Source organism: Eulemur rufifrons, chromosome 5 (genome assembly GCF_041146395.1).
Source record: "Eulemur rufifrons isolate Redbay chromosome 5, OSU_ERuf_1, whole genome shotgun sequence".
Classification (NCBI taxonomy): Eukaryota; Metazoa; Chordata; class Mammalia; order Primates; family Lemuridae; genus Eulemur; species Eulemur rufifrons.
Window position 1 is genome coordinate 3519197 of NC_090987.1, and position 27794 is coordinate 3546990.

General features: G+C 44.9%; 1 protein-coding gene across 1 annotated transcript in view; it reads left to right on the plus strand.

Annotated features, from left to right (window-relative positions):
• FBXO15 (F-box protein 15) overlaps positions 1–15412 on the plus strand; it is a 46532-nt gene extending 31120 nt beyond the window's left edge. Inside the window, exons 9-10 of the mRNA XM_069467871.1 lie at positions 6234–6358; positions 15045–15412. Of these exons, the coding sequence (XP_069323972.1) occupies positions 6234–6358; positions 15045–15311 (392 nt within the window). The 3' untranslated portion in view covers positions 15312–15412. The remainder of the gene's footprint in view (positions 1–6233; positions 6359–15044) is intronic.
• The last annotated feature ends 12382 nt before the right edge of the window (positions 15413–27794 follow it).

Genomic DNA, 27794 nt, shown 5'->3' on the forward strand with positions numbered 1-27794 from the left:
AGTACCGGAGGTGAGCTTATAAAAGTGCCTGGTGGGTTTTCTATTTATGTTTTGTTTTCTATTCCTTTGGGAATGTAAAGGGACTGTTGGTATTGGGTCCCTAAGACCAACTCAACTTCAGTGATTCACTAGGAGGACTACAGGCCTCAGGATGTAGTTGTATTCATGGCTAAGATTTATTACAGTGGAAAGATACAGTGCAAAGTCAGCAAAGAGAAAAAGTGCATGGGATGAAGTCGAAGGAAACCAGTTCAAGCTTCCTGGAGTCCTTTCCCTGTGGAGAAACACAAGATGTGCTTAATTCCACAGCTACACCTTGGCCTTGTGACCACACGTGTGAGATGAGATGTTGTGTACCATTAAATAACTCTACCTGGAGCTTGTTACAGACTCAGCACCCAGGGTTTTTATTCGGGGCCCGTTACATAGGCCGTCTCTGGCTGGCACTACCGAAATTCCAGACTCCAGAAGGAAAGAGGCTGTTCAGCATTAACCACTTGGTGAACAGTTTAGGCACAGTGAACCACCCTTATTGGTTAGGCAATAGTGGGTGAGGAACACTCTGGAAATCCAAGTTCCTAGACCACATCCAAGGGCCAAGCTTGCAAGTAGTCCTTTCTAAGTGTACAGTGTCCGGCCTGCTGTGTGAACTCTTTTCTGCTTATGTGTCCATTAATACTTTGATGTGATTATGGTACAGCCGAGTGAAAGAGAAGAAAGGAAATAGTCCATTTGTGCCTTTGATGTGCAAATTGAGCTTGCCAAAGGGCCTAATCAGCAATGCAAAGTGTGAAGAAATGTATATTTATTTGATCTTTATATCAAGCTAATTATTACCAATTTTCAGAAGCTGAAGGAAAAAGGTTTTGTATAGTATGTTGTAGTCTTTTTATCAGTATTGAGAGGGAGAGTAATATTAAAAAAAGGGAAATAATATTTATATAACAAAGTATGCTGCTGCTTTTATTTTTATGCTTTCAAAAGAAGGTATTGTTTATTTATTTGCCAGTTTGTGTTAAGCTGTTGAAAGTAGAATGGTTATAATCACTTTTGAAAACACTTTATTTTTTCTTTTGTTGGAATTCATTTTATTTTTACTATATATAACCCCAAACATTAAAAAAAACTAATTTCTCATAATATAGTGGTGGATCTGTCCATTTCTGATAGAGGGGTGTTGGAGTCTCTGACTATAATAGTGGATTTATTTATTTCTTTTTGCAGTTCTATTAGCTTTTGTCTTGGATGTTTTGATGCTCTGTGGTTAGGCACATACACACTAAGGATTGTTAGGTCTTTTTGGGAGAATTGATCCCATTATTATTATTGAAGGCCCTCTTTATCCCTGATACCTTTCTTTGCTCTGGGGTCTGCTCTGTCTGAAATGAATATAGCTACTTCCACTTTCTTTTGATTGGCATTAACATGGTATATTTTCTTTATCCACTTACTCTTAATCTGTGTGTGTGCTTTACATTCAAAGTGGGTTGCTTGTAGACAACATACAGTTGGGTCTTGTTTTTTTTCACCAGTTCTGACAATCTCTGTCTTCTAATTGGCATATTTAGACCATTGATATTTAAAGTGATTATTGATATAATTGGGTTGATATCTACCATATTTGTTACTGTTTTCTGTTTGTTACTCTTGTTCTTTATTTCTATTTATGTCTTCCACTCTTTTTCTGCCTTTTCTGATTTTAATTGAGCATTTTATATGATTTAATTTTCTCTTCTTTGTTAGCATATCGGTTTTACTTTTTTTAAACTTTTGTAAGTGGTTGCTTTAGAATTTGCCATATACATTTACAACTAATCCAAGTCCACTTTCAAATAACACTGTACTGCTTCACAGTGCGGTAGTCTGGAAGTGAACCCGCCATGTCTCCTGAGGTATTCTTGTATTTATGTTATCCTTTACTACCCTTAGGAAAAATGTTTTAAAGTAGATCCTGCACCTGTTTCAATTTATTAATAGTTTTTATGTTACCTTTGTGAACCAATTCTGCTTATGTTTCCATTGTTTGTTAGATTTTCTCTATATCGTCCTATAGAGTTTTGCAATGTACTTACCATCAAAATGCTGATTAAAAAATATTCAGTGCTTATTCTGTAGGACACAGTAGAAAATGTGAAGGGATAAAAAGACATTATAGGCCTTAGAAGTTGCTTATTGTTAGTGCCAAGAATGAGATTAACTCTTCAGCAGCAGAGCCTGATAAGCCCAGATAACCCCTCTTTAAGAAATTCTTCTTTTAAAGTTTTTATTGTTTGTTTCGTGTTTTTGTATATGTCATCTTATTTCCTTTTTATTGTTGTGAGTCCAAATATAGATGGATTTTTGTTTCCTCTCTTCCTTAATTACTTTTTATGTTTCTAGTTCAGATTATATTTTCTAAGCTTGCATCATAACAGGTAAAGCATTAGAAACAATATAGTCCTTTTTAGGTGGTGATTACCTATAAAACTTAGAACAGATAATTCATTATAGTATCTTTATTAGTAGTTGGTACTTTTTTTCCAGTTTTGTACATCTAGTGACTCATTATGGAAAATAAGCATTACAAATTACTGTTTCTCATTTGATGAAATATAATTTATCAATTTTTTACCGTATGATTTTTTTAAAAACTTTTCCTACCTGAGGTTACAAAGATATTCTCGTTTGTTTTTCTAGCAGTGTTATGCTTTTCCATGTAGGTTTGTGATCTGTCCCTAACTGATTTTGTGTAGAGTATGAGGTAAAGGTTGAGTTCTTTTTCCCAGTGTGGATATCCAGTTGTTTTTGTACCATTTGTGAAAAGACTTTCCTTTCCCTTTGAATTATTTTGATGTCTTTGTCAAAAATCAATTGCTTGTAAAGGTGTGGGTCTATCTCTGGACCCATCTATTCTGTTGATCTATTTGTGTGTCTTTATAGGCAATACCACACTGTCCTGATTGCAGTAGCTCTAGAGTAAGTCTTGAAGTCAACTTTTCTTCTCCTTTTCAACATCATTTTGGCTATTTTAGGTCCTTAGCATTTCCATATGAAATTCAGAATCATCTTGTCAATTTCTATTATTATTTACTTATAAATATTATTTATAAACTAATTTTTAAAGTACTTGCAGGGATTGTGGTTGTGATTGCATTGAATCTATAGATCAATTTGGGTAAATGGACATCTTAACAGTATTGAGCCTTCTGGTCCACAGACATAGTACATCTCTACTTCATGCTTGGTAGCAGACTTGGCTCTTTACATAGGGTATTAATATTGAGATGATGCATATAGAGTGCTTAGCACACTTAGCTTGGCATATATAATATAATCATCCACTTTGTAATGTTAATATGTATTATTGGTGCCTTTAATCCTCACAAAGCCTCATAAAGTGCTATTTGTATCTTTATTTTACTCAGTTTGGAACTTGACTGTGGTTATTCAGCTAGTAAATGGGTTTGGAATGAGGTCTTTGTGAGCCTAAAGGCCATGCTTGTAGGTATAGGGTCACTGGGAGCCAAAGACAGTGAGCCTCAGGTTGTATCTTGCTGCATTTTGTGGATGGTTTTATGTATTGTTAGATTAAGGTTAGAGTCTCCGCAAGAAGAATTTATTCTGAGCTGTTTAAGGGGCACAGGAATCTACTAAAAGATAGGCTACTTCAGAGTCTGTTCAGGAGAGCCAGACTCTGCATTTATTAAGCATGTGCACAGCCTCACTGTGTGGCTTCTCTTGTGAAAATGTCACCACTCTACACAACAGTGGACTCCAGGGCTCTGCCCTGCCAGCCCAGGGAACAGGCCCCTCTGCCACTGGGTGTGTCAGCAGAGGGTTCTTCCCGTCTCTGCACCTCCTCACGTGCTCACTACTGCCCCCCGGTTTGCAGGGGCGCGTGTGTCTCAGCGCAGGAAATCGATCACTCATGGCCTAGTTATAAGCAATGTTGGAATGAGAGACAGTGGGTGTGGGACTTACGGGTTGAGACATTACCTGAAATTTTGGGAAGCCATAAATAGTTGCCCAGTGTATCTTGTTTGCTAATTTAGAAATAAGTTTTTCACTATTGGTAGTAATATGAAAACAAAGCTTCATGAGTTTGAATCTACATGAGAAATTCTTAGTATATAAACTAATAGGTGAGCATGGTTCCCTTGCTTTGTGTATGTTTTAATCTATTATAACATAGACTGTAGACACAGGACAGGGTTTGACTCGTGTTTCTGCCACTTAGTGGTATGACCTTGGGCAAGTTACTGTCACCCTCTCTGCATGAGTTTTCTCACCTATGAATTCAGAAAATTGTAATACCTATCTAATAGCATTGTTTTAAGGTATTCTTCTAAGCTACTCTACAGGATGTGCTTAACTCAGTGCTTGCTATACAATAAGGACTCAAAAATACTGCTTATTTTGTATGTGCACACTTCCATACGTACATTCCTTGTGCAGATTGTTTACATGTGGGAAGAGCGTAACCTTTTTCTATCTTATAGATATAAGCCGTTAGAGAGGGTTGAGGGAAAGAGCTCTGACCTTTTGAGATACAAGTGTGATAATTGTTCTGAAGTGGGAGAATATTTGGTAGTAACAAAATAACAACATTCCTTGCTTCCTACAGGGACTTCATGTTTATTAGCTCAGACAATTGCCATTAGAGGTTATTGGCTGTTGTACTTTGGGGTCCATTTTCAGCAGTGTGCTAAGGACAAGCTGCGTGGAAAACGAACTCCTGGTTTCCCGTGCTGCGCCATTGGCTGCCTGCGCACACGCCTGCCTTTGCTGTGCTGGTCAGGGGTCTCTCTTGACTTTGCACGTGGCTGGTCCGTAGCAGAGAGCAGAGCAGTCACATCTGGTCCATTCGCAATGTCATTACTGCTCCTCCGCTGAGGCCTGGCTTTCACAGACTTCCTCCCTGCTTCCGCCAGTCCCTGCCAAGGGGACGGTAGAGCTGTTGCCTGGGAAAGGCTGGTGTCATTTGGCATTCATTCCTACACCTGGGGAGAATGGAGGGAGAGCTGCACGGTTCTTGCTAATTCCTCCACAGCAGAGAAGAAAAGTGTGGGCTGTCTCCGTCCTTGGAACAGAAGTAAGACTCTCAGAAGGCAGCAGTGAGGCCGGGGTGGGGGGTGGTGCTGAGAGTGCCATCCCACAGGGCTAGAAACCTGCCTGGTGGTCTCTCTTGCTTAAAGCACATTATTTTGTCACAAAAGAGTCCCCTGGTGAAGCATCAGTTTTAACCTTTTGGCTACACTTAAGTTGGAGAACATTGTGTGGAATTTCTAGAACAGAGCTCTGGCTCCCAAGGCAACTTAGCCTTGGTTTTGTTTTGTCCCATGAAATAACCAAACTAGAGCCAAAGTGCATTGTTCTTCTCTGTTCTTTTTCCATCTCTTTGTCCCATGACTTGCATCTTACCCTTATTCAGGTGTCTGTCCCTGAAGAAATCTTGCTTATGAGCGAGGATGCCACTGTGTTATCGCACTTGATAGTTGCTTTTCAGGGTATGTCAAAATGGAACTGGGAGGCTGGAGAGTGCTTCGGGCTCCTTCCCCGCCCCTGCGCCCCCTGCCCCAGCACCAGAGGCCCAGGAGAGCAGAGCAGGGTGTGGCTTGGGTGGTGCAGGCCCCTGAGCAGTGCAAGGTTGAGGTTGCTGTCGCCAGATTTGAGCCAGGCAGGGGAGGGCCGGGTCGGGCTCAGGCTCGGGCAGGCACGTGCAAGCGCTCTCACTCGCAAGCACATGCAAAGTGGCCTGTTTGTGTCACGCGTGCTGGGTTCCTGCCCACACCTCCTCATGTCCGCCTGCTCTCTAATCCCGCACTTCTTGGGGCAGCTTTCCCAGTGCTTCCTCTCATTTGGTTTCTTCTCTTTGCCATTTCTGCCTCTGCTTTCTTCGGTTCGGTAATTCTGGTTTGCTGTTTCTGTCACTGTTGGCGTAACCAAGTCAGAAGAATCTCTGTCTCTGCACACTCTTGGCACCGTGACGGGGTGGTTGTCCAGGCCCCCCGCCGTTCCCCAGCTCGCCTTTGGCATCGCTTTGCTGGAGCAGGTGTCAATCTTTCTGCCTCTGGGGTTCCGATGTCCTGGTCTGGCCTCAAGCGAGGGGCCGTTTCTCTGTGCCCACCTGTGTTGTCCCCCACCAGTGAGGCCAGTCCTCAGCAGGCTGAGCCGTCCCTACGGAGCAGCTGCCCTGAGGTGATTTGTCGTCGGCATTGCTAGACAGTAACTTAAAAAATCTTACGTTTTTTCAGGAAACATTGAAAATGGATATGTGAAGCTCATTGTCATAAATTTGAAAAATAACAGAGAACACCTACCTCTTATTGGAAAAGTTGGCCTCTCTTGGAGAACTAATGTTATTGACGGCTGTATAAAGGTAAAAAACAGCTGTTTTCTTTTCTTCAAGTAACCTGGTTTCTGTATAATAAAAAAATGTCTGTTGATACGTATATATATTATGCTGCCTTTAAAGTTCTGGGTTTATCATTCTGGTTTCTGAGGATTCGTGTACATTCTCTTAGCCGTTGACAGTCCATTCATTCATCAGTGCGTGCTGCCTGCCTGTCGTTTTCCCTGGGTTGGGTGGCGGAGGAGTGACACAAACCTGCAGCCATGTTTCTGGACGGCGCCCAGCCCGCAAAGGCCCCTGTCTGTGTGTGGCCTGGAGAGAGAGTGGGGCTGAAGGTTGGACCAGGCGAGTAGCATCTGCTCAGAACACCTTGGTCAGTCATGTGCCAATTCAAAATTCATTGCAGTTATAAGTTCTTGTTCCAGGATATAGGTATTTCCTAGAACAGTTAAGTAGGTATTTCCTAGCCACGTGGGTGGAAGAGTTGACTTAGAGGCTGGGAATTGGCAGGGGTGGAGGGAGGGGAGGGAGGAGAGAAGAGGTGTTCTCCCGTAGCTTTGTTTTCTTCTGTGAACCCTGTATCCATGGCTATGCCTGGTTCTCATCATTCTCCATCTTTGTTTTGTGGGATGAGCAGGATTTTCATAGTCACAGGAACCCGGGGGTTGGATCTCCTGAGACTGCGGGGGCCTCCTGTAACATAGCTCTACTCTGTCCTACGCGTGTGGATGCCTTGTTAGAACTATTGATGACGATGCCTGAGACCAAGGGGCATTATCTCTTGAGCCACTTGATTCCTGATACAATGAGATGTTTCACTAATCCTATTTCTTTGTAAGCAAATGTTTAAGCTTTGGCAAAAGTGATGTTTATCACACACACAAGAATATCATTTCGTGCCTTTAATAGCACAAACCTGACTTCTTTATTTTTCTTTGGATTTATATAGGGCTTATAATAAACATATGTGCTGAAATAAAATATTAAAATCAAAATAGATCTTGAGGACCAAGAAAGGCAGAATATAAATATGACAACCTTTTAAAGAGTCAGCATAATTTTTAAAAATGCTTTGTGTTTTCTAGTAGTTTAGAGCAAGATGAAAGCAGTCATTTAGTTCTCATTGGGGAAAAAAGGGAAGTGTAGGAATTATAGGAAGAAACAGAGCTTTATCCTAGCTCTGATCATTAAAAAATAAAATCTCTAACGGGACCTTATGTAGGGCAGATTGAGCTACATAATGGAACAATCCCATGTAGCATTTGAGCAGCAAATGTGCTGAAAGATTTCGTACTGCAGTTCTCATAGAAGCAGAGGATATAGTTTCAAGACTTGACTCAAATGAGCTCTAAGTATCGAGTCTGTAGGTTGCTGAATAGGTGACTCAGGTATACAGGCTTCCAGAAAAACAGCTTGATCTGAAAACAGGATTTTAAGTCCTTAATGTAGGGAATGGGTTGCCTGTCCCTGGACAATTTTCCCCATAAATTCCTTCTCCCAGATGGGCTTTGGGAGATGACACAAAATAGCTCAGAAGCTTGTGCCCTCTCCCTTGGGCCGGAGGGTGGTGTGGTTGATTTGCATTTTGCCATTTATACTGTTGGGTTTGGTATTAAGACTAAGCTGTCCTTAGAGTTGCTGAAGGGAAAAAGTCAGGTAAGTGATATTGTGTTTCCTATGCAGATCAGGAATTTCCCTCCAGGAATCTGATGACCCTAAGTATAGTGAAATGATAACATTTACTTTAAGAAATTACTTTCAAGAAGTTAAAAAATTTTTTTTAAATTAAGTAAGGTCAGAAGATAGAAAAAGTTTCTTAGGTGCATATGACTATTAAAAACAAAAATAAAATAAAGTCCCTTTTCTTGGTAATTATAGAAACAACTTCTGGTGAGTATATATCTAATACTCTAGCTTAGAATGCCCGTCAGAGCAAAGGCTAGCAAGAAAGTATGTCACCCAAATCTGATTCTGGTCACAAGGACAAAAAAAAGAAAAAATAATAAATATTAGTGATAATGACAGAGGACGCTGCTGTGTTGTTTGAAGTGATGTGCGGTCATGGAGGGGGTGTCTGGTGTCCACTGGACCTTATTGTTCCCATAAAAATCTTCTTCCCTGGAGCTCAGAGGAGAGTGACCTCTGATGCTTAGCTGGCATGGAGGTAATTCAAGTGGAAAGTGTCGTTAGCTTGACTCCCTGGCGTATAACTTCAGCAGCTCATAAGTTTGTATGGTAGATTATTAGACTTTAAAAATTAAAAAAAAAATCACATTATAAGCAACTCAGTTTTTTCTTTTTTAAGTCTGGTTATGATATCAAGTACATTTTAAAGATGCTTCCAGTGACTGCATGTCAGTAGTGAATCCAGACAGGCTGGTTGCTCTCTAAGTGGTTGTCCTGGTATTTTACAAAGTCATTTTGAATATTGAGGCTACCCTAGCAAGGTAGCCTTGCTGCGATATTCAACATAATTCAAAATAAAATACTCTCCTGCTCTGTCTTCTCTCAGTTCCCATCAGAATTTCTGACTGATGGATTTTCTTTTGGTAAGGCTTTTCCTGTTGTGTTCCTTTTACTTTTTTCTTTCATGGTTTGGCACTTTTTTTTTTTTTTTTTTTTTTTTTTTTTTTTTTTTTTTGAGACAGAGTCTCACTCTGTTGCCCAGGCTAGAGTGGGTGCCGTGGCGTCAGCCTAGCTCACAGCAACCTCAAACTCCTGAGCTCAAGCGATCCTCCTGTCTCAGCCTCCCGAGTAGCTGGGACTACAGGCATGCACCACCATGCCCGGCTAATTTTTTCTATATATATTTTTAGCTGTCCATATAATTTCTTTCTATTTTTAGTAGAGGTGGGGTCTCGCTCTTGCTCAGGCTGGTCTCGAACTCCTGAGCTCAAACGATCCGCCCACCTCGGCCTCCCAGAGTGCTAGGATTACAGGCGTGAGCCACCGCGCCCGGCCGGCATTTTTTTGATGTTATTTTGACACTACTTCTAAAGCTATATAGGGTTTGGCATCAGTTTTAATTTAAACTAGATATTTCTCTGTGGTTCTGCTTTATGTGAGGAGAGTTGGGTTCAGTACAGCCTGCTGTGGACACATTGTGGTCCAGCATGCTGTGGGTGGCTGTGCCCCATGAGAGAGGCACTTTGGCCACTTGCTCCCAAGCACTGTGACTGATGGGTTATTAAGTCTGCTGATGCCACTGAACCAAACACCTTCGGAAGAACAGGGTATTCCCATGTGGGCAAGCGCTGCACTCTCCCCAGATGAACCTGGTTCAGTTCACTGGTGGGTAGGGGGCACAGGTTAGGATAGCAGCTCACTCCTGGGGGCAATGTGAGGTCCTCTGACTGCTCAGATGTGTACCTGCTGGATGTCCATGGTGACAGAGACTGATTTAGGGATGGACTGTTGGAAACAGAGCTCCCTGAAGGTCAGTAGGAGGAAGGTTTGAGGTAGGTTTTAAAATACACCGCCCTCCAGAAGGATGGGAGAGATACGTTGTGGAGGAGGAACCTAGTGAAAGGAGATGCCTTGGACAGGGTGGGGGTGAGGAGCGAGGTGCTGGAAATGCCCCCTGTGCCACAGGGGTGGGTGGGGACTGCAGACAGGTGAGGAGACCCGCTGGCTGCATGCCTGGTACTAGGGCTGCCCTGCCTGCCTCGCTGTCGTGCCTGGCGCCGGCTGGCCAGGGAGGCGGAGGGACTGTGACAGAAATGGGGCCTTGAAACCCACAGGAACGAATTTGGGTTTTGGTTTCAGTGTCCCTGGAAGTGGTTAAAGGGTTTGATGTGCCTGTTGTGCCTGTTTCATAGGTTAGGAAGGAATTGGAGAACGTGGGCTTTCGGAGCGAGGAGGGCCTCATTCCAGCTGCTGTCTCTGAGGCAGCTGCGGGCTGGGAAAGTAGAGGGATTAAGTCGTTGGCTGAAGGTGGAGGGCCACCGAGTGGTGCCCCTGTCAGGGAGTCCTCGTGCCTCTTGGACCATTCCGCCTCGGTTTCCGTCAGGGCTGCTGCTTCTCCACCGTCTTGCAGACGTGGGGCCCAGGGGCTTTGCCTTCTCCCTCCGTGGCTCCTGGCTCAGGGCTCTGACCACCGATTCTCTGCTGGTGGCTTTTGGTGAGGTTTTAAGTAACAAAACCAGGTGACTGCTAAGCCAGTGGTTAAGATCATGCTGGGGTGAGAAGAGCTTGGGTTCACCTCACAGTCTCACCACTGTATTGTCTTGGGATTTGCTTAGGCCACAGAGCCTTTTCTCTGAAATGGCTGTAGTGATGACTCCTTATTCTGGAAGGGCTCTGGCTTCCTGGGTGTGGTGAGACGTCTACTAGCACTTAGCCTTGGCCTTGACTCCCCAGTCTCAGCCCCGGCAAGGTCGCACCATGCAGGCTCCCTTCTTCCCCTCCTTCCCCAACCCTGCTTCCCTTCACACGGGCTCTGTGCTGCCGGGGTGCAGGGAGTGGGCCTTTGCTGGCTGGTCTCCGCTGTTCTAGGGCTGCCATCGTCGGTCACCTAGGAGAGGCCCAGGAGTGAGGTCAGGTGTCGAGGGGATTCCTGGGTATCTCACTGTGCAGCCCCCCCAGCGTGGGGGCTCAGGCTCTGTGGTCACCACTGTCATGGATTAGGGATGTTTCCGTTGGCTGGTCCTTCACTCAGGTCTCCTGCAAAGGTGGCAGCCAGTTCATATCATTTACTGACTAAACTATCTCATTTTTTCAACTTTTAGAATGTTTTCGCTCCTCAAATTTCTCTAAGATATACATTTATTGAGTCCAGACTCTGACCTGATTATAAATGGTCAGCACTTTTGGTCACATTAATTAGTTATCACTTCTGAAAGCAGTGGTATATAGCTGCTCAGTTTATGCTGATATCTAGGGGTAAGCACTTAAATTCCACTTAATAGAGGGCACAAGTCATGGCAAATAAAGAGCCATATTGAAAAGGTAAGTGTTGAAAGATTTTATCCTTGACACTCCCTCTTAGCTTTGTTAGAATTAAATAAAATAGTTTATGGAAACTGCTGAGGTTAGTGTCTGGTACACAGAGCACATTAAAAGATAGCTCACATTATATGTCCTGGTCCATAGAAGCATTGTTCACAATGTCCAAAAAATGGAAGAAACCCAAGTATCCGTCCACAGATACATGGATAGACAAACCGTGGTCTATCCATACAATAGAACATAATTTAACCTTAAAAAGGAAGGAAATTCTGGCACATGCTACAATATGGAATAACTCTGAGGACATTATGCTAAGTGAAATAAACCGGTTCACAAAAGGACAAATACTCTATGACTTCACTTATATGAGGTTCCTGGAGTTGCCCAATTCACAGAAACAGAGAGTAGAATGGTGGTTGCCAGGGGGTGGGGGGAAGGGGGTGGGGAGTCAGTATTTAATAGATACAGATTTCAGTTTTACAAAATGAAGAGAGTTCTGGAGGTAGATGGTGGTGGTAGTTATGCAGCAATGTGTGTGTACTTAATGCCACTGAGCTGGATGCTTAAAAATGGTTAAGGTGGTACATTTTATGTTATGTTTATTTTACCACAATTTAAAAGGTAAATTTTAAGATGTAGCTCATTAATAATATTAATAATTATCAGTGTGTCCAGCTGTGACCCCTCCCCCACTCAAGTCTCCGTATAGCTACGTCTGTTCATCTGGTGGATTTAGGTGCTTGGGTGCCCCATAGACATCTAGATTCAGCATGTCTAGAATTTACATGTTTCTTCCCCCAAAACCATCATCTGAGATGGCTGAGAGACTAGGAGATTAAACTTCCCATTTTCCCATTCAGATGTAAGATTCTGCTCAGTTTATCTCGCCAGTGTTTCTTCCATCTCTTCTTTCCTGTTACCACCGATGCTTTGGGGTTTGCTATAGGGTTTTCTCCACGTCCGTTAGTGTATAACAATAACCAGTATCTCCGCGCTGTTCTCACTGCCCCCCGCCCACTTTGCTGCCCCCACATGTTTGTTTAGCACATGTTGGTCGAGGCCCAGTCACCGCATGCCGGTGGCCAGAGGTGTGACCCTGTGCACAGCTGACGGGTCCTGTCCTCGTGGTGCTCAGGGTCCTGGTCTGCTTGCCCTGGCTGTGCAGACTAGTGTCAGTGCTGCAACCCTGGCGGGTCTGTTGGGCTCTTTGCACGTGCTGCTCCCTGTTTTCTTCTCTCTTTTGCTTAATTAACTCTTGATCATCCTTTATGACAAGGCTTCGTTGATCATTCATTCATCAGGAAATATTGGTTACTGAGTGCTAACTGAGCCAGGTGCTGGGGGAATGTGAGGTGAATCCTCCAGAAGTAAGCACATGGTGGTGTGTCTGCCCACTGGGTGTGCGGCCGGCTGAGATGGGGGGTCGGGGAGACTTCCCCAGGCACCGCGATAGACAACGGGGAGATGGGGAGGAGCGCTCTCAGGCTGGGAGCCTGGGTGACCTTTGGTTAGGTGGGAGTGTGGCGTGTTCAAGGGACCGAGAGGTCAGAGTGGCTGGAGCACAGATGGCAGGAGGGCGCATCGCATGCAGTGAGAGGGGACGGACACATGGGGCCAGGCCTTATAGGCAACAGGAAAAAATGTAGTTCTTTTCTGCAGAGCAGTAGGAAGCTGTCGCAGGGTTTCAGGCTGTGGGTGACATAATTAGGCTTGCATTAGAGGTTTGTCTTCCAAATGTGGAGGATGGATGAGAACGACTGGGGAGGTCAGTCTGATGGCTGCCATTGTGCTTCCTTAGGGAAGAAAGGTAACTTGGTGCCTTAGTCCATTTGGGTTGCTGTGACAAAACACCGTAAGCTGGGTGGCTCCTAAATAATAGAAACATCTTTCTCCCAGTTCTGGAGGCTGGGAAGTCCAAGACCAGCAGATTCGGGGTCTGTGGAGGGCCCTCTTCCTGGTTCACAGACGGTGCCTTTTAGCTCTCTGGAGTCTCTTTCACTGGTGTGTTAATCCTATTTATGAAGATGCTGCCCCATGACCCAGTCACCCCCAAAGGCTCCCTCCTGACACCATCACATTGGTGACTAGATTTCAACATATGAATTTGGGGGGTGGGGCACAAACATTCAGGCCCTGACACCTGGACTAGGGGCAGTGGCAGTGGAAACGGGACAAGGTAAATGGATTGGAAGTGAGAATGGACAAGATGGCGGGTACATGGAGGAAGAGCAGGAGGAGGTGCCTGGAATGACGCCCAGGCTCGTGTGCATGTGGGCTGGACGGTCAGTGGGGTAAGACTGATCCCAGGAAGGGGAGTGCTGGGAGAGTGTGCCTGGGACGAGGGCGCGTTTGGATATAGTCACACGGGACTTGATGGACTCTTGCATCCAGGACGAGGAGCAGGCACTTGGATATGGAGGACTTGAACTTAGAAAAGAGGTTTGGCCTGGAAGTATATTTCTGGGAATCACAGGTGTGTTGGTTATAGCTTAAGTTGTGGATTCCGTTTAGGGAGAGGAATTATATATGGTGAAAATGGGCTTCAGACCAGGCTGTGAGGAGCCCCAACAGTGGGGGCTGGTGGAAAGCTGCCACGTGGCTGGGTCTAGAAGCGTTTGGGAAGACGGTTCTTCAAGAAAAGAGTGATGAGTAATGCTACAGGCTGCTGAGGTGGAGACTAGCAAGTGTTCGCTAGACTCAGTGTCCTTACTGAGAGACATTTGGGTTGAATGATAGCGGGAGGATGCCGGTTGGAGTGGGGTGAGGGGTGGTTGGGAGTTAAGAGAATGGACAAATCACGTGAGGACAGCTCGGGAGGGGTCCATCTGGGAAGGGAGGAGAGAGCAAGGGGCCTGTGGGGTTCAGGGAGGTGCTGTCTCGCCCCCTCTGAAAATACCGGGAGGATCTGAGGTACAGATGTAGTGGAAGTCATTGAGTAAGTGGAAGGCGAAGAGGTATGGTTAGAAAACAGGGGCCTGAGATGTTGACTTTGGAAGTGACACATCCAGATGTGTCACTGGGAATGAGTGACTAAGGAGATTATGGGGTTGTGTAGCTCAGAGATTGTGAGTCCAGGGTATCGGGTGGCTCCAGCGGGGTCCCCATGGGTGTTGAAGTCACTTGATGGTAAGACTTGGGAGCAGATGAGAGAATGAGAGAGAGAGAACAAGAGAGCGAGACACAGACTGAGAGGCAGATGGTGAGGCTGGGGCCAAAGTCTTGGGAATGGGGGGGTGGGCAGGGGGTTGGCACGTGACAACGAGGGTGAGGGGCTGGAGATTCTCAGCCTCAAAGAAGCAGGTTTTACAAAAGATGGGGAGGGACAGTCTGCTGGTGGCAGTGAGGAGCCAGGAGGACCGGGCTGCTGTCGGGGGCGATGTCGCCCCTCACTCGGGAAGCACCGGCCACAGTTGGTGCCATTTGTGTAGCGTCTGTTGCCTCTGGACCGACTGTGAGTTCCATGAGGACAGGGACGATGTTTATGGCATGTTTCTCTGGGGTCCCAGCTCTGGATACTATGCCTGTCCTGTAGGTGCTCGTATGTAGATATGAATAAGAATGAATATTAGGTGATAAGACACATGAAATCCTAACTCTAGTCTACTCTAGGATATAAAATAGACCGTGAAATACCAATGATAGTTTTCTGGATTTTGATGCCACAGAGAGCATTTTAGTTTTACGTCAGGTTTTCTGTGAAAATCAGGTGGAATTGGCCATTTTATCCTTACACTTATTTATTTTGTTTACTGTGTTTATTTTGTAGAGTTGTTCTATAATGGACGTGACTCTTTTGGATGAGTTTGGGAAGCCCTTCTGGTGTTTCAGTTCCCCAGTTGGCATGAGATCTGCCGCACCCTCTGACGGCCCTAATTTCTTGGGACAGACGTACTGTGTGGACTACGTGGACGCGGAAGGACGGGTGCACGTGGAGCTGGTGTGGCTGGAAGAGACCGAAGAGTACTTTATTGTCAGCCTGGTCCTTTACCTGAGCATAGGAAAAATAAACCATTGGTTTGGGACAAAATACTGAATACTGGCAGTAGGTGGCAAGTTACTGTTGCTATTTGGCTGTGTATTTTGGACTGACTAGCTTTGCTCTCGGTGCTAGAAGTTACAATAAAGCATATCTGCTGTAGTCTATTTGGTGCCTTCTTATTTCACAGTAGAAATTACGATTTCTGTGTCATTTTTAAGTTAAGGTGTGAAGGGTTAAGTTACCTTTTAAAAACAAACAGCACAATCTAGCGTAAATTCATATAAAATAAAAAGAAAAATATCTACTTCTCTTCTGCCCTTAGTTAAAACCTAAGAATGTCTACTTAAGCATGTCCTCACTGGGGGGAGGGGGTGTGCGCGTGTGTGTGCTGGAGAAATATGAATTTTTTTGCTTGATTGGTAAGAAACCCCAATGAGAAGATATACTTAAATGTAAGTGTCATGGGGTCCATTAGAATCAGAAAGTGTGTATTCATGACATTCAGCAGCCATGTTAGTATTTAATAAAGTAAAATCGACAAGTGGCCTAATTCAAAAGGAAAGATGAATGCGAAATCATCGTAAGGAAATTGTTATAACTTACAATAGCAAGGCATGGTGCAAATACAGTTAAGACACCCAGCTCCACCTTAGTGGGCATAGAGACGGATGGGTTATCAAACACTTCCTCTGCGGAAATACTTTCAGAGACCTGACAGAGGCCTGGAGTTCAAGTAGGTAACGTGTATCTAAGCATATGTAATTGTAGGGCATTTGGTCCTAAATTTGGTTTAGATTGTATCGATTATGTTTTGATCATATTTTTATTTTTTATTTTTATCTCCCAGTTAAAAGTTACTCCCAGCTGTGATTTTTGACATCGTGCCGTGTTTCTCCTGCTCGGGCGTGCATGCTTAGACACACTGTCCTCTCTGTCTTCATTCTTCTATTGCGTCATCTGGCCAGTTTTCTCGTTTGAGGTGTGTGTATGATAATGTGCGAGAATGTAGAATACAGAGCTTGAAGACAGCAATAAAGTAAAGATTTGGAGCAGATATTGGGTTCTTTCCCGAAGAACCGTGAGAGTAGAAAGGATTTCTGCTGCTGGCGCCATTCTCCACCTCCCATCCTCCAGGACCCTGGGCCAAAGCCTGTGGGAAGCGAGAAAATGGGAGTCTGGATCACGCGTTGAGAGCGCAGGGCAGTGTTATTTCATGGCATCGGCTAAGAGCGGGTGTAGAGTGCCTGCCCGGCTTGAGGGATCTCAGACTGAATCCTGGACCAGAAAATGACTCTAGTCGAACAAGAGGTGAAATTTGAAGAAGGGCTGTAGATTAGATAACCGTATTATATCATTGTTAATTTCCTGATTTTGATATCAAAATGTGACATGTAAACATGTGAGGAATATGAATGAAGGGCATATGGGAAATCTTTGATATATTTTTGGAGCTTTTTCTATAAATCTTAAATTATTTAAAAATGAAAAGGTAACATAAAAAAATGAAAAGTTTCCATGTCTTCTCACGCTGTTTGTCTTATCTAATCTGGGTTTTCTTTGTCTGTTTGCCTCGATCTCTGGCTTTCATGGTGGAGCCTTTGCTCTCTGCTCATATTTAAGACTGAGGCCCTTAGACGCTGACCAGGAGCTCTGCCATGGGGACTCACTTGTCAACTGATGGGTACACTGGAGTAACCAGGCAGTGTGCTGCCTGTGGTATTGGGGCCTCCAGATATGAGTGTTAGGAGTCTGGTGTCCAGGGCGCCAGTGTCTTCACAGGAGAATTCTCCAATCCCCCAGGACCTAGGGCTGGGCAAGAGCACACCATGGGAAGGGCATGGAGAGCGTTCCAGCCTGGGGGAGGTAAACCTGCACCAGGTCGGGCTGGGCTGTGAGGGGACCGGCGTGTCGGGATAGAGCTGGACTGTATTCTTTAGGTGATCAGAAACCCTTAAAAGTTTTGCTTTAGGCTGGGTGCTGTCAACCCAGCACTTTGGGAAGCCAAAGCAGGAGGATCCCTTGAGGCCAGGAGTTCAAGACCAGCCTGGGCAACATAGCCAGACCCTGTCTCTACAAAAAATAATACAATTAGCCAGCTGTGGAGGCACATGCCTGTAGTCTTAGCTACTCTGGAGGCCGAGGCAGGAGGATCGCTTGAGCCCCGGAGTTTGGGGTTTCAGTGAACTAAGATTGTGCCACTGTACTCCAGCCTGGGTGACAGATCGAGACCCTGTCTCTTAAAAAAAAAAAAGTTTTGTTTTCATATACAGAGGTAATAAATTCAAATAATAAGTGTATTTATAAAACAGAGTATAAATGAAAAATTTCTCTCTAACCTACCCCTACTCCCGTTAGCTAGAATAACCTGTTACTAGTTGGATGTGTGGTCTTCACACAGAAGAGGGTTGGGTTGGAGCAGGAGGACGTGGAGGTGGGGGGATCACTGTGGGGGTCCACGTGGAAATAGAAGTTGTGTTCTCTCGGCCTAGGATTATTAGAGGTGTGAGAAAGAAATGGACCAAGATGTGCAGGAAATGATCTTGTGGGGAAAGGATTTTCTGGTATAGATGTTTTGGTGACCAGAGTTTTCCAACCATTAGCAGTTTGGAAACAACTAGTAAATCTACTTAGGGATACCCTTTAGAATGTCTTTTCCCGGGTTCCTAAAGGACAAGACAAAATTTTTTAAATCAAGGGGTTCAGTTTGATATTTATTATTTTTAGTTTTTTTCTTTTAAAACGTCCTTTTTTCTTTTACAGCAACTTATAGAATTGTTACAACTACATTCAAATAACTTGTGTTTTGACTGAATCATTAGAGAGTAAGTTGCCAACAGGATGCCCATCACCCCTGAATACTTGCACACATACTTCCTGCAAACACGGACAGTCTCCTCGTGCCACAGACTCAGCTGCTGCAATCAGGAAATTAACTCTGATTGACTGTGATTATATAATTCTTAGACCGTGTTCAAGTTTTGCCAGTTGTCCCTATAATGACCTCATAGCACAAAGGTCCAGGTCAGGCTCGTCCTGTGGCTTTCTTCTCCTTCAGTCTGGAGCAGCTCATCAGCCTTCTTCACTGCTATGACCTTGGTATTTTTGAACATCATGGGCCAGTTATTTAATAGAGTGTTCCTCAGTATGGGCTTGTCTAATGTCATGCATCTTTGGCAGGAATGTCACAGAGTGGTGCTGCGTCCTATCAGAGGCCACACGATTTCAATTTCTCCCCTTATCGAGCTGTTCCCTGCAGCCACTGGATGACGGGGGTGTCTGCCAAGCTCATGCCTCGGAGCCCCCCACTCCTGCGTGTGCAGCCTCTGTGCTCACTGGAAGCCTCACACTAGGCCACTGGTTTATACAATTTAAAAATTCTGTTGATGCCCACAGCACGCTGACACTTGAAGGATGAAAGGCAGAGCTCTTGGCTACACACATCTCCAGGCAGGGCCAGGTGGGGGTTGCCTGGGGTTGGGAACAGCAGGCTGGGGCTGCAGGGGCAGCTGTGTATTGTGGGGGAGCTAGGTTTCCCAGGCTCCCTGGGGATGGCTAATTTGAATAATTCTGTGGGCCAGAGGCATAGCATCTGTTCTCAGGTGTCAGGTACCTGGCCTTGGGGCCATTAGAGTGAAACAGGGCTGGTAAAGGAAGTGGTGGGGCGTGGACTTAATCATTTGAAGGAAACTGACCACACTGGAGCCTTACGGTGGGGTCACACTGCATTAAGAAAACAGCAAACCCCCAGCTACTCCTCTGTGTGGATGCCCTCACTCCCTCCTGGGGCCCTGGGATAAAACACCGGGCGAGAAAGGGGGACTGTAGGATGCCCAGGGAAACAAGGGCTGCTGTGGAGAATCCAGAATCATTGACATACACACGGGAGGGCGGCGGAGTGGCAGCCCTGCCACGCCTACTGCGCCGGGAGGCCCTCCAGGCTGCCAGGGAAGATTCCAGAAGAGCAGGCTGGTCTAGGGGCAAAATGGGGTAAAGGCATGGCTAACAAGCTGGGGTCAGCCTACAGCCAGCAAAAGGGAGGAACAGGAGTACCCAGGCAGAGGCGGGAGCTCACACACCCATCGCCGCAGCTGTGCGGAACACCCTGGGTGTCAGCTTCGTTCCTGAAAATGATGTGCGGAGACGAGCGTGTGCTCTGAGAAATGCACAGAAGTTGGGGATTTGCCTGCGGAATGCCAGGTTTTAGAGCCGTGTTGAACCGTGAACAACAGGTCCTCAGCCTCTTCCTGCTGGCTCAGCCTGGACAGGTGCCTTTGCCGACCTCACTTTACCTTCTGGCCTCTTGGTGATTGTAAAATGAACTCTGGGAGTTGCCTCAAAGGCAAATGTGTGTTGACAGCTTGACATACAGTCATATGACCAGTGTCACAGTGAAAGGGGTATAAAAAACACTTCAATCTTTATGTGCCTGATTCAGAAAAGTGCCCATAGACACGACATGAGACACCTGTGATTTCTTGCTGAATTAATGTTGGTTGGGGAAAAAGTGAAAAATTCACCATAAAATGATAATAGTAGCTTTCATTTTAAAAGATTGGGAGCTTATTGTGCACCAGGCATTATGCAATAAGCTTTACCTATGTATCTTTTAAAATCTTCGATAGCTCCATGAGTAACAATGATAACGACTTGATTACGAGGAGCTGAGCTCGGAGAGTTTAAATAAATGCATGTCTGGCACAAAGCTAGAATGTGCCTGGTTCCAAAGCCTGTGGAGCCCTAACTGTTGCTCCGTATCTGGACGTGTGCTCCACAGTGCTGGGGGTGGAAGGTCCATTCTGAACATCTGACATACAAGAAAATGTAATCACGCAGGTCTTTAGCAGAGCATAAACAAACGTGCAGCGAAGCACATTCTGCCTAACAGGGATAAAACTGCTGAAAGAAACTATGCCTTAAAGCAGCAGAGCCGGCATGTGCTACACAAAGGACCGAGAATTAACCAGGTCACTTTGGAGAGGCACAGGCTCGCCCTGCCACACGGAAGGCTCTATAGCTCCGTAGGAAATGAGAGAGTGCCCTTTGGGGCAATGGAAGAGTAAGTTGGCAAATGGAGCAGAACCCAGAGCTCAGACGCAGATGCACACAGACGGACGTGGTTTCATGACAGAGGTGGCATCACAGAGCAGTGGGGGAAGAATGGGCTTTTCATAATGATGGGGGGACAATTGCACAGCCATCTGGAAGAAATAAAAGCAGACCTGCTTCACATCATGTCAGAAACACATTCCATGTGGATTATAGACCTAAAGTAAATGTGGAAAGAAAAGTGAGAGAGTTTCTGGAAGACAATATGGGCCCCCTACCACTTAGTAGCAAAAGGACAAATAACCCATTAAAAAAATGGGCAAAGGACTTGAATGTACATTTCTCCAAAGAAGATATACAAATGGCCAACAGGTATATAAAAAGATCCTCAGCATTACTAATAATTAGGGAAATACAAATTAGAACCACAATGTTAAATGTCATACCTGTTAGGATGGCTATTATCAAAAGAACAAAAGACAGCAAACGTTGGTGAGGATGTGGAGAAATTGAAACCAGTACACAGTGTATGAATGTAAAATGGTGCAGCTGCCATGGAAAACAGTCTTGGGGCTCCCAGAAAATTAAAAATTGCTGTCATGTCATGTAGCAATCTCACTTCTGGGTATATACCCAAAGGATTGAAGTCAGGATCTCAGACATCTGCACTCCCATGTTTGTGCCAAGAAGTGGACTCAACCTCAGTGTCATCACAGATGAATGGATAAAGTGTGGTATATACACAACGGAATACTGTTCAGCCTTAAAAAAGAAAGAAATCCTGTCATTTGCAACAACATGGATGAATCTGGAGGACATTAAGTGAAATAAGCCAGGCACCAAAAGACAAATACTGTATGACCTCACTTATATGTGGATCCTAAAAGTAGTTAAACTCATTCAAAGTGAGCCTAGAGCAGTGGTTACCAGAGGCTGGCGGGGAGGCAGAAGTGGAAAGTCTCTGTTCAGGTATAAAGTTCAGTTATGCAAGATGAGTAAGCTGTGGAGATGTGCCGATACTGAGCACTTACAATTGTGTTGTTCTTACTACAAAGAAAGAAAGAAAAAGGCAGTCAGAGCAGTATTTCCATGTGCCCTGACATGGCAGGAAAGACCTTCACTCGTTTTTAAAAAGAAGGAAACATTCTTTCTTTTGATAACTCCTGCTGGCACATTCCTCTTCAAGCTGCACCAGCTTAGAGGCAATACCTGCCTAGAAGTAACTGTCAAAAAACTATGATTTTTTGGTCCTATTTCCCACCAGGGAGTTACATAAACTAAATCTAATCCCACCTGGCCCCACCTCAGTTGAATTTAAAGGGGAAGCAAAGTGTCAACTGAGGAAGCTAGAAGAGCGATCTATGCTGCATCTGCTTAGAGGACCTTAGTCGTCTGTGATCGTCCCCATGAAAAGCAAAAGCAAAGTCTTGTCACAGACGTGTATGGAAATAAGCAGGATGCGGGACTCTACCATTTTATGCTCGTTGTGTTCACTAGTAGGAAAATTTAGACTTGGTGGAAACCATAAATCCAAAATAAAACTGATAATAGCTAAAACTTCACATAAGGACATTAGAATTGGAAGAAGTAATGGTCACTTAGGAAAATGCCCAGTGCCCAAAATGTTAATTAGTAAAACTTGATTGGGACCAACAAATAATCAATGAATCAAATTTGTGTTGTGAAATTTACATGGACAAGAATTGATCCTAACGAAAATGAAAAACTACAAACAGGTCACCCACTCAAATATTTTCTGAGGAAAATATTTTTATTAATAAATAAAGTCTAAACTTCCTCAGAGTTAAAATGGTGGGATTAAAACATTCTGAACATTCTGTATTGATTTAAAATATCAAGTACTTCTGAACTGCAGTGTGCTTTAAGTTAAGCAAAAAGTATATATTTTTATAAGAGACTGGAAGTAATAACGACAAATAAATGCAATTTGATTTGTTGAAGTCATGGGGTTATGAGTACATTCTATTTGAGATTCTATTAATGTTGCTATAATAGAATAAAATATTTAAAAATTTAAAATTTAGTTCACAGTTACATTAATTCTACTATTAAATTCTGATGTAACCAGACTATGGAGCCAGCAATAACAATTATATGATCCTTTATTTACGTACCGCCTATATCATGGTAATCCTCTGTTGTTCCTGATGCTTGTGCTTGTCTAATACATACTGACCTCTGCCGCATTAGAGCAAGAATTGCGGTTGTCATGGAGTAAGATATTAAGTGGTATCTGTTTGCTTGCAGATTTATTATATAAACCCCATCTACCCATTTTCCCAGAACAACATACTTTCTTTCTGTAATAAGTTTCTGTTGGCCACTGTTTTGCAACTAATTTACTAATCTGCTCTATTACTGGTTCTGCTTAATTGGAATAAATGATCCTGCAGGAGAAATACATTCCCGAGGCAGCCCTGTAACATGGCTATGCTGATGTTTCTATTCAGCACCCGCTACGTGGACAGCGGAAAGAGACCTGCGTGATGCCCGACCTGAAATTGTACGTGTTTGCTCTTCCCTTTCACAAAGAGATACTTATGGTACATCTGTAACTGTTTTAAAAAGGGATTCCCAAAGCTATATTACTGCAGGAAAAAGTCCTCAGATGGTAAAACTTTGTTTCATGGAGGAGCAAAAATGAAAAACCTTCCACACTGGCATCAGGAAAATGTTAAATGTTTCATTCTGGAGCAGACAATGCAATACAGTCTCATGAATTTATGTTGCTATCATGTTTATTCCTCAAGGGTGTTATTAAATTAGGAAGTATAACCAGGCATTTTAATCACTGTGATTTATGTTGAAAACCTAGTAGCAACAGAGAACATTACTTCCGTATGCAAAATCTGCCCTCACCGATCTTTGGGTGTGGGAAAATTGTTCCCTTAATTTTGCATACAGGTTTGAAACTGGTTCTAGCATCAGGAGTTAAATACGGCTTCTTCAACAGAATACTTAGGATAGCCTTCAATTATTTAAAACACATTAGGCTGTCCATGAAAATGGTAAGATGGTTGTATAGTGGATGAATGCACACCCTTTGCTTCAGACTTAGCATGAGCTCTGGGGTTTAGACGTACAAATTCTCCTGGAGCTGCAGCTGATACTTTGCGTTTGAGTATCAGGTTCTTGTCCACATTTCATGCCATTCATTCTAAATCACAGGTAGGAAAACTTTTCTCTCCCTAACAATAGCCAGTGCCCCTAAGAAGGAAATCAGCAAGCACTTACTGTGCGCTTATTCAGCACAAGGCAGCGGCCCAGGTGCTGTGGAAACCAAGATGAGAAGACGTGGACAGCAGATAAACAGATGAACAAGCATTCCCTGACCCTGTGCTCTGTGCCAGGGAGGAAGGGGGATGAGGTCTGGTGGGACCTTGAAATACAGGTTGGGTTTTGCTTTGTAAAATTGAGGTTGTCCAGGTAGGGAGAAGAGCATAAGAAAGAAGGGAGGAAAGAAAAGGTGGGGGGAAAATGCAGCTTCTTTTTTTTTCAATATTCAATAATCTGGTTTTTGAATTGAGTGGCGAGCATGACAGTTTACCCCAAGGCGTGAGTTCTTAGCATGGTGTGGAACAGGGAACGTGGGAGCTAAGTCCCAGGAGGGAGAGGGGTGGGGTGGAGCGAGACGGAGTGGGAGGAGGGGGGCTGAGAGAGAGAGGAGTTGGAGTCTGACTTTGGGCAGAGGCTGGAAAGAGACGAGGGATGGGGCTCGGGGCTGTGGAGGCCCGGGGAGCAGGCGCCTCCCTCCCAAGGCCCCGGGTTTCCTCTTCTTTGCCTCAATGGATTCGAATATTAAGTGTCCTTGTTACTGTGTCTTTCACTTGTGCTTTCCCTGTGGGCGTAACATTGCTGATTTGTTGTTTGTCAATAATCTTGGGGGGTTCACTTTCTCAGGGGGTGATGCTTCCCTTTCATTTCTGCCAGAAAGTGTCACCTCTTCTGGGCCCGTCACACATCCTACTTGGTACCTCTCTGTCCCTGCGTCTACATCTCTCTCATTCTCTCATTCTCTGTCTCTATCTCTCTTGTCTCTCTGTCTCTATCTCTCCCTCTCTTGTTCTCTCTGTGTCTCTCTGACTCTGTCTCTGTCCCTTTCTTTCTGGTTCTCTATCTCCCCTCTGGTTTCCTGTCTCTCTCTCTCTCTCTCTCTGTCTCTCCCCCCATCTCATTTTTTCCCAACTTTGTGATTCTGCCGTGAATAAAAAAGAATAAAGTAGCAGCAAGACCAGGTGGGGCCGGGAACGGCCGTTGCTATTGAGAAGCTGGCTCTGAAGGTCAGGAGCTCCTTCGAGCACCTGGGCTGGGCTGAGGCTTACAGAGGGTTTCCTTGGGACAGCAGGAGGGGGCAGTGGCCAGACTCTGTCCCTGATGTCCACAGGGCTGCAGAGGAGCCGAGAGCAGCTGTTCCCACAAAGCGTCCTGCCCAGGCCCTCCTGAGCACCGGCTGGGCCCAGACAGCACCCGGCGTCCCGCGTGGGGAGGCCGCGACGCGGAAGCAGCAGCAGCAAAAGGGTTATTTTCCCCGAGCGATGGTGCAACTTTTTTGGAAATTAGACTTCTAGGAAAATGGTTTGCTTGGTTCTATACTTAATTTGAGCAGTCTCTCCTTTCTTTCTGTTCCTCTTTCTTGTTCTCCCATTCCCTGTGTCTCTGCCTCTCTCTGTCTCTCTCTCTGTCTCTCACACACACGTGCTGTCTCTCTGTCTCTCTGTCTCTTCCCCCATCCTCAACAGGGACGCTTCACCAGTGACTTGCAGCTCTCTCATTCGTGCATTTATTGTCGCAACACGATTGCTGGAAGCGCTTGCACACAGAGTGAGGTGGGACAGGAGGTGACAGCGTTGCACCAGGTGTTCCCAAAGCCTCGCTGTGGTCGCTCAGAATCCCACTCGTGCCTACCACTCTCCTTGCTGTTTTCCTTAGTTCTCTTCCATTTCAAATATTTTCTTGGCATTTTGAATCTTCTCGCTCCCTTTTGGCTCATAAGCTTTGGTGTGTTCTTTCCTGCAGCTTTACTAGATGTAAGACCAGGGAGGTCCATATATTTTTTTCTTTTGATTTTAGAAACCTCTGTTATTGCTGAGGGGATGTTAGGGGCGGGTTTTAGGTGGAACGTGCAGTATGTCGAGAGGCCTCTCCTGTCCTCTGCAAAGGCCAGCGTGAGCAGAGACGGTCATTTCTCACTCCTCTCTGCGTCGAGGAGGCCAGTGCAGAGTGTGTGGCACAACTGACACCAGCAACCTCAGTGGGAGTGGCGGCCAGGGAGCTGTCAGCTCGCAAACGCTGCGGCCCTGGCATTAGCTGAGTGGCTGCCACGTTTGGAGCAACTTCACAGACGTTTGAAGGCAGCAGCTGAACTGAGCCCAGGAGGAAGGTGAAGGCCACAGAAAATATTAGGGGGGACCTCGTAAAGGCGTCAAGGTCCCCACAGGCTGAGGATGCCCTCTGAGTGGCACAGCCTCCTCTTCTAGGTTGGTTTTGTCAGGTGCGTCAGAGATTCCCAGGAGTGTTCCATAAACATCTGGGACATCCCAGACCCTCCCTGCGTTTAGGACATGACCACTTGCCAGGGGCTGGAGAAACTGATCTCAGCGTGGCGAGAGTCAGCACTGTGGCTGAGCTATGCCTCTGCTGACCCTCAGCAGTCAGACGGGGCAGCACTGGTGGCCAGACGGGGACCTTCCTGCCTTGGACTTGGGAATGTGCTGCTTGCTTGGGGGAGGGGCTGGGAGTGAACATTCCAGGTGCTCAATACCGAGAGGTCGCTGCCGTCTGCCTGTTGTTCCATGCTGAACAATGGCAGTGCTCTCTGAGCAGGCAGTTCTGCACTTCCTAATATGGTGAGGATCCTCCTGCCACGCGTAACTCCAGAAAGGAGTTCTGCAGAGAAATAAATGTGCGATGACAGAGACAGGACCAGATGCAGCACAAGCACACACAGAGCAGGGTCATCCCCGTGTAAAGATCTGCAGGGAGGGAGACGCTAGTGTGGATTTTAGCAGCTTGCAATGACAAACACACAATAACACTCTAGATGCACAAAGATACATTGAGCCTGCGCACTCCCTCGCCCCTTTCTTTCCTCCAGAAACATTAACAGGTTAATTTTCTGGGAAAATATTCGGAGAGAGCTCTGAATCATAAATCAAGGCCAGCAGGACTTCACCCTGAGCTAGATGATTGTGTTCTCACTCTCCCATTGGTGCGGGGCACAGAATGACAAATCGCACAGTAAGGAGAGGAGAAATCCCTCGTGGAGCTAACGTATGTCCTCAGAAAGTCGGGCAGAACACGGTTCGATGCTGAGAACTGCAGCGAGGAGAGAGCGCAGGGAGCTACTTTCATTCAGCTCCTTCCCAAGTCATTAAATTCGGTTCAACAAATATTTACTGAGTACATAGCAGGTGTAAATTATTACCTGTCTCTTCACAATATTTGCTCTATCACACTCTATAATAAGATTTGTCTGTGATTCAGCAGTAATTTCCCTGTTTTCAACCATCAACTGTCTATTGAACTTAAAGATATGCCTAAATTTTCAGAGCCCAAACTGAAGTTCCCAGGTAACTTTCAATGAGGAAATAGACACTCCCCGTGAATTATAAATGGGTTCACAACTCTGTTTGTCACTTGCTGTGTTGGAATCTTAGAGAAATGTTCTGTATGAAACCTGCATGAGATACCATTTCGTACTCTTCAATTGACAAAAATGTAAAAATCTGGCAATTCCAGGTGTTGATCAGGATGTGGATCATAAAACACCTGTGTCCTGCTATAGGAGTACAGATTTGCATAGCCACTGTAAAGATAACTCTGCATTCTCTAATGAAGTTCTTTTTTTTTTTTCTCTTGAGACAGAGTCTTACTCTGTTGCCCAGACTAGAGTGCATTGGTGTCATCATAGCTCACTGCAACCTCAAATTCCTGGGTTCAGGTGCCTCAGCCTCCTGAGTAGCTGGACTACAGACACACACTACCACACCCAGCTAATTTTTCTATTTTTTGTAGAGATGGGATATCTCACTCTTGCTTAGGCTGGTCTCAAACTCCTGGTCTCAAGTGATCCTCCCACCTTGGCCTCCCCAAGTGTTAGGATTGCAGGCGTGAGCCACCGTGCCCAGCTTCTAAGAAAATTCTAAATGTGTATAATTTATAATCTAATAATCCCATTTCTAAGTATATATACCAGTGAAGGCTTGCACACCTGTGCATAAGGAGAGATGTATAATGTTTACAGAAATATTATTTGTAATGGCAAGAAGTTAGAAACATCCTATACATTTGTCAACAGGAAAATGAATAAATTGTGGTATAGTCATAACATGTTAATATTAATATCATACCGCCAAGTGAATGAATCAGAACTACATGCGTGAATCTGGATAAATCTCAAAAAACATAGCATTACAGTATGATACAATTTATGTAAGATTTGAAAACCTTCAAAACCAACTCTCAATGTGT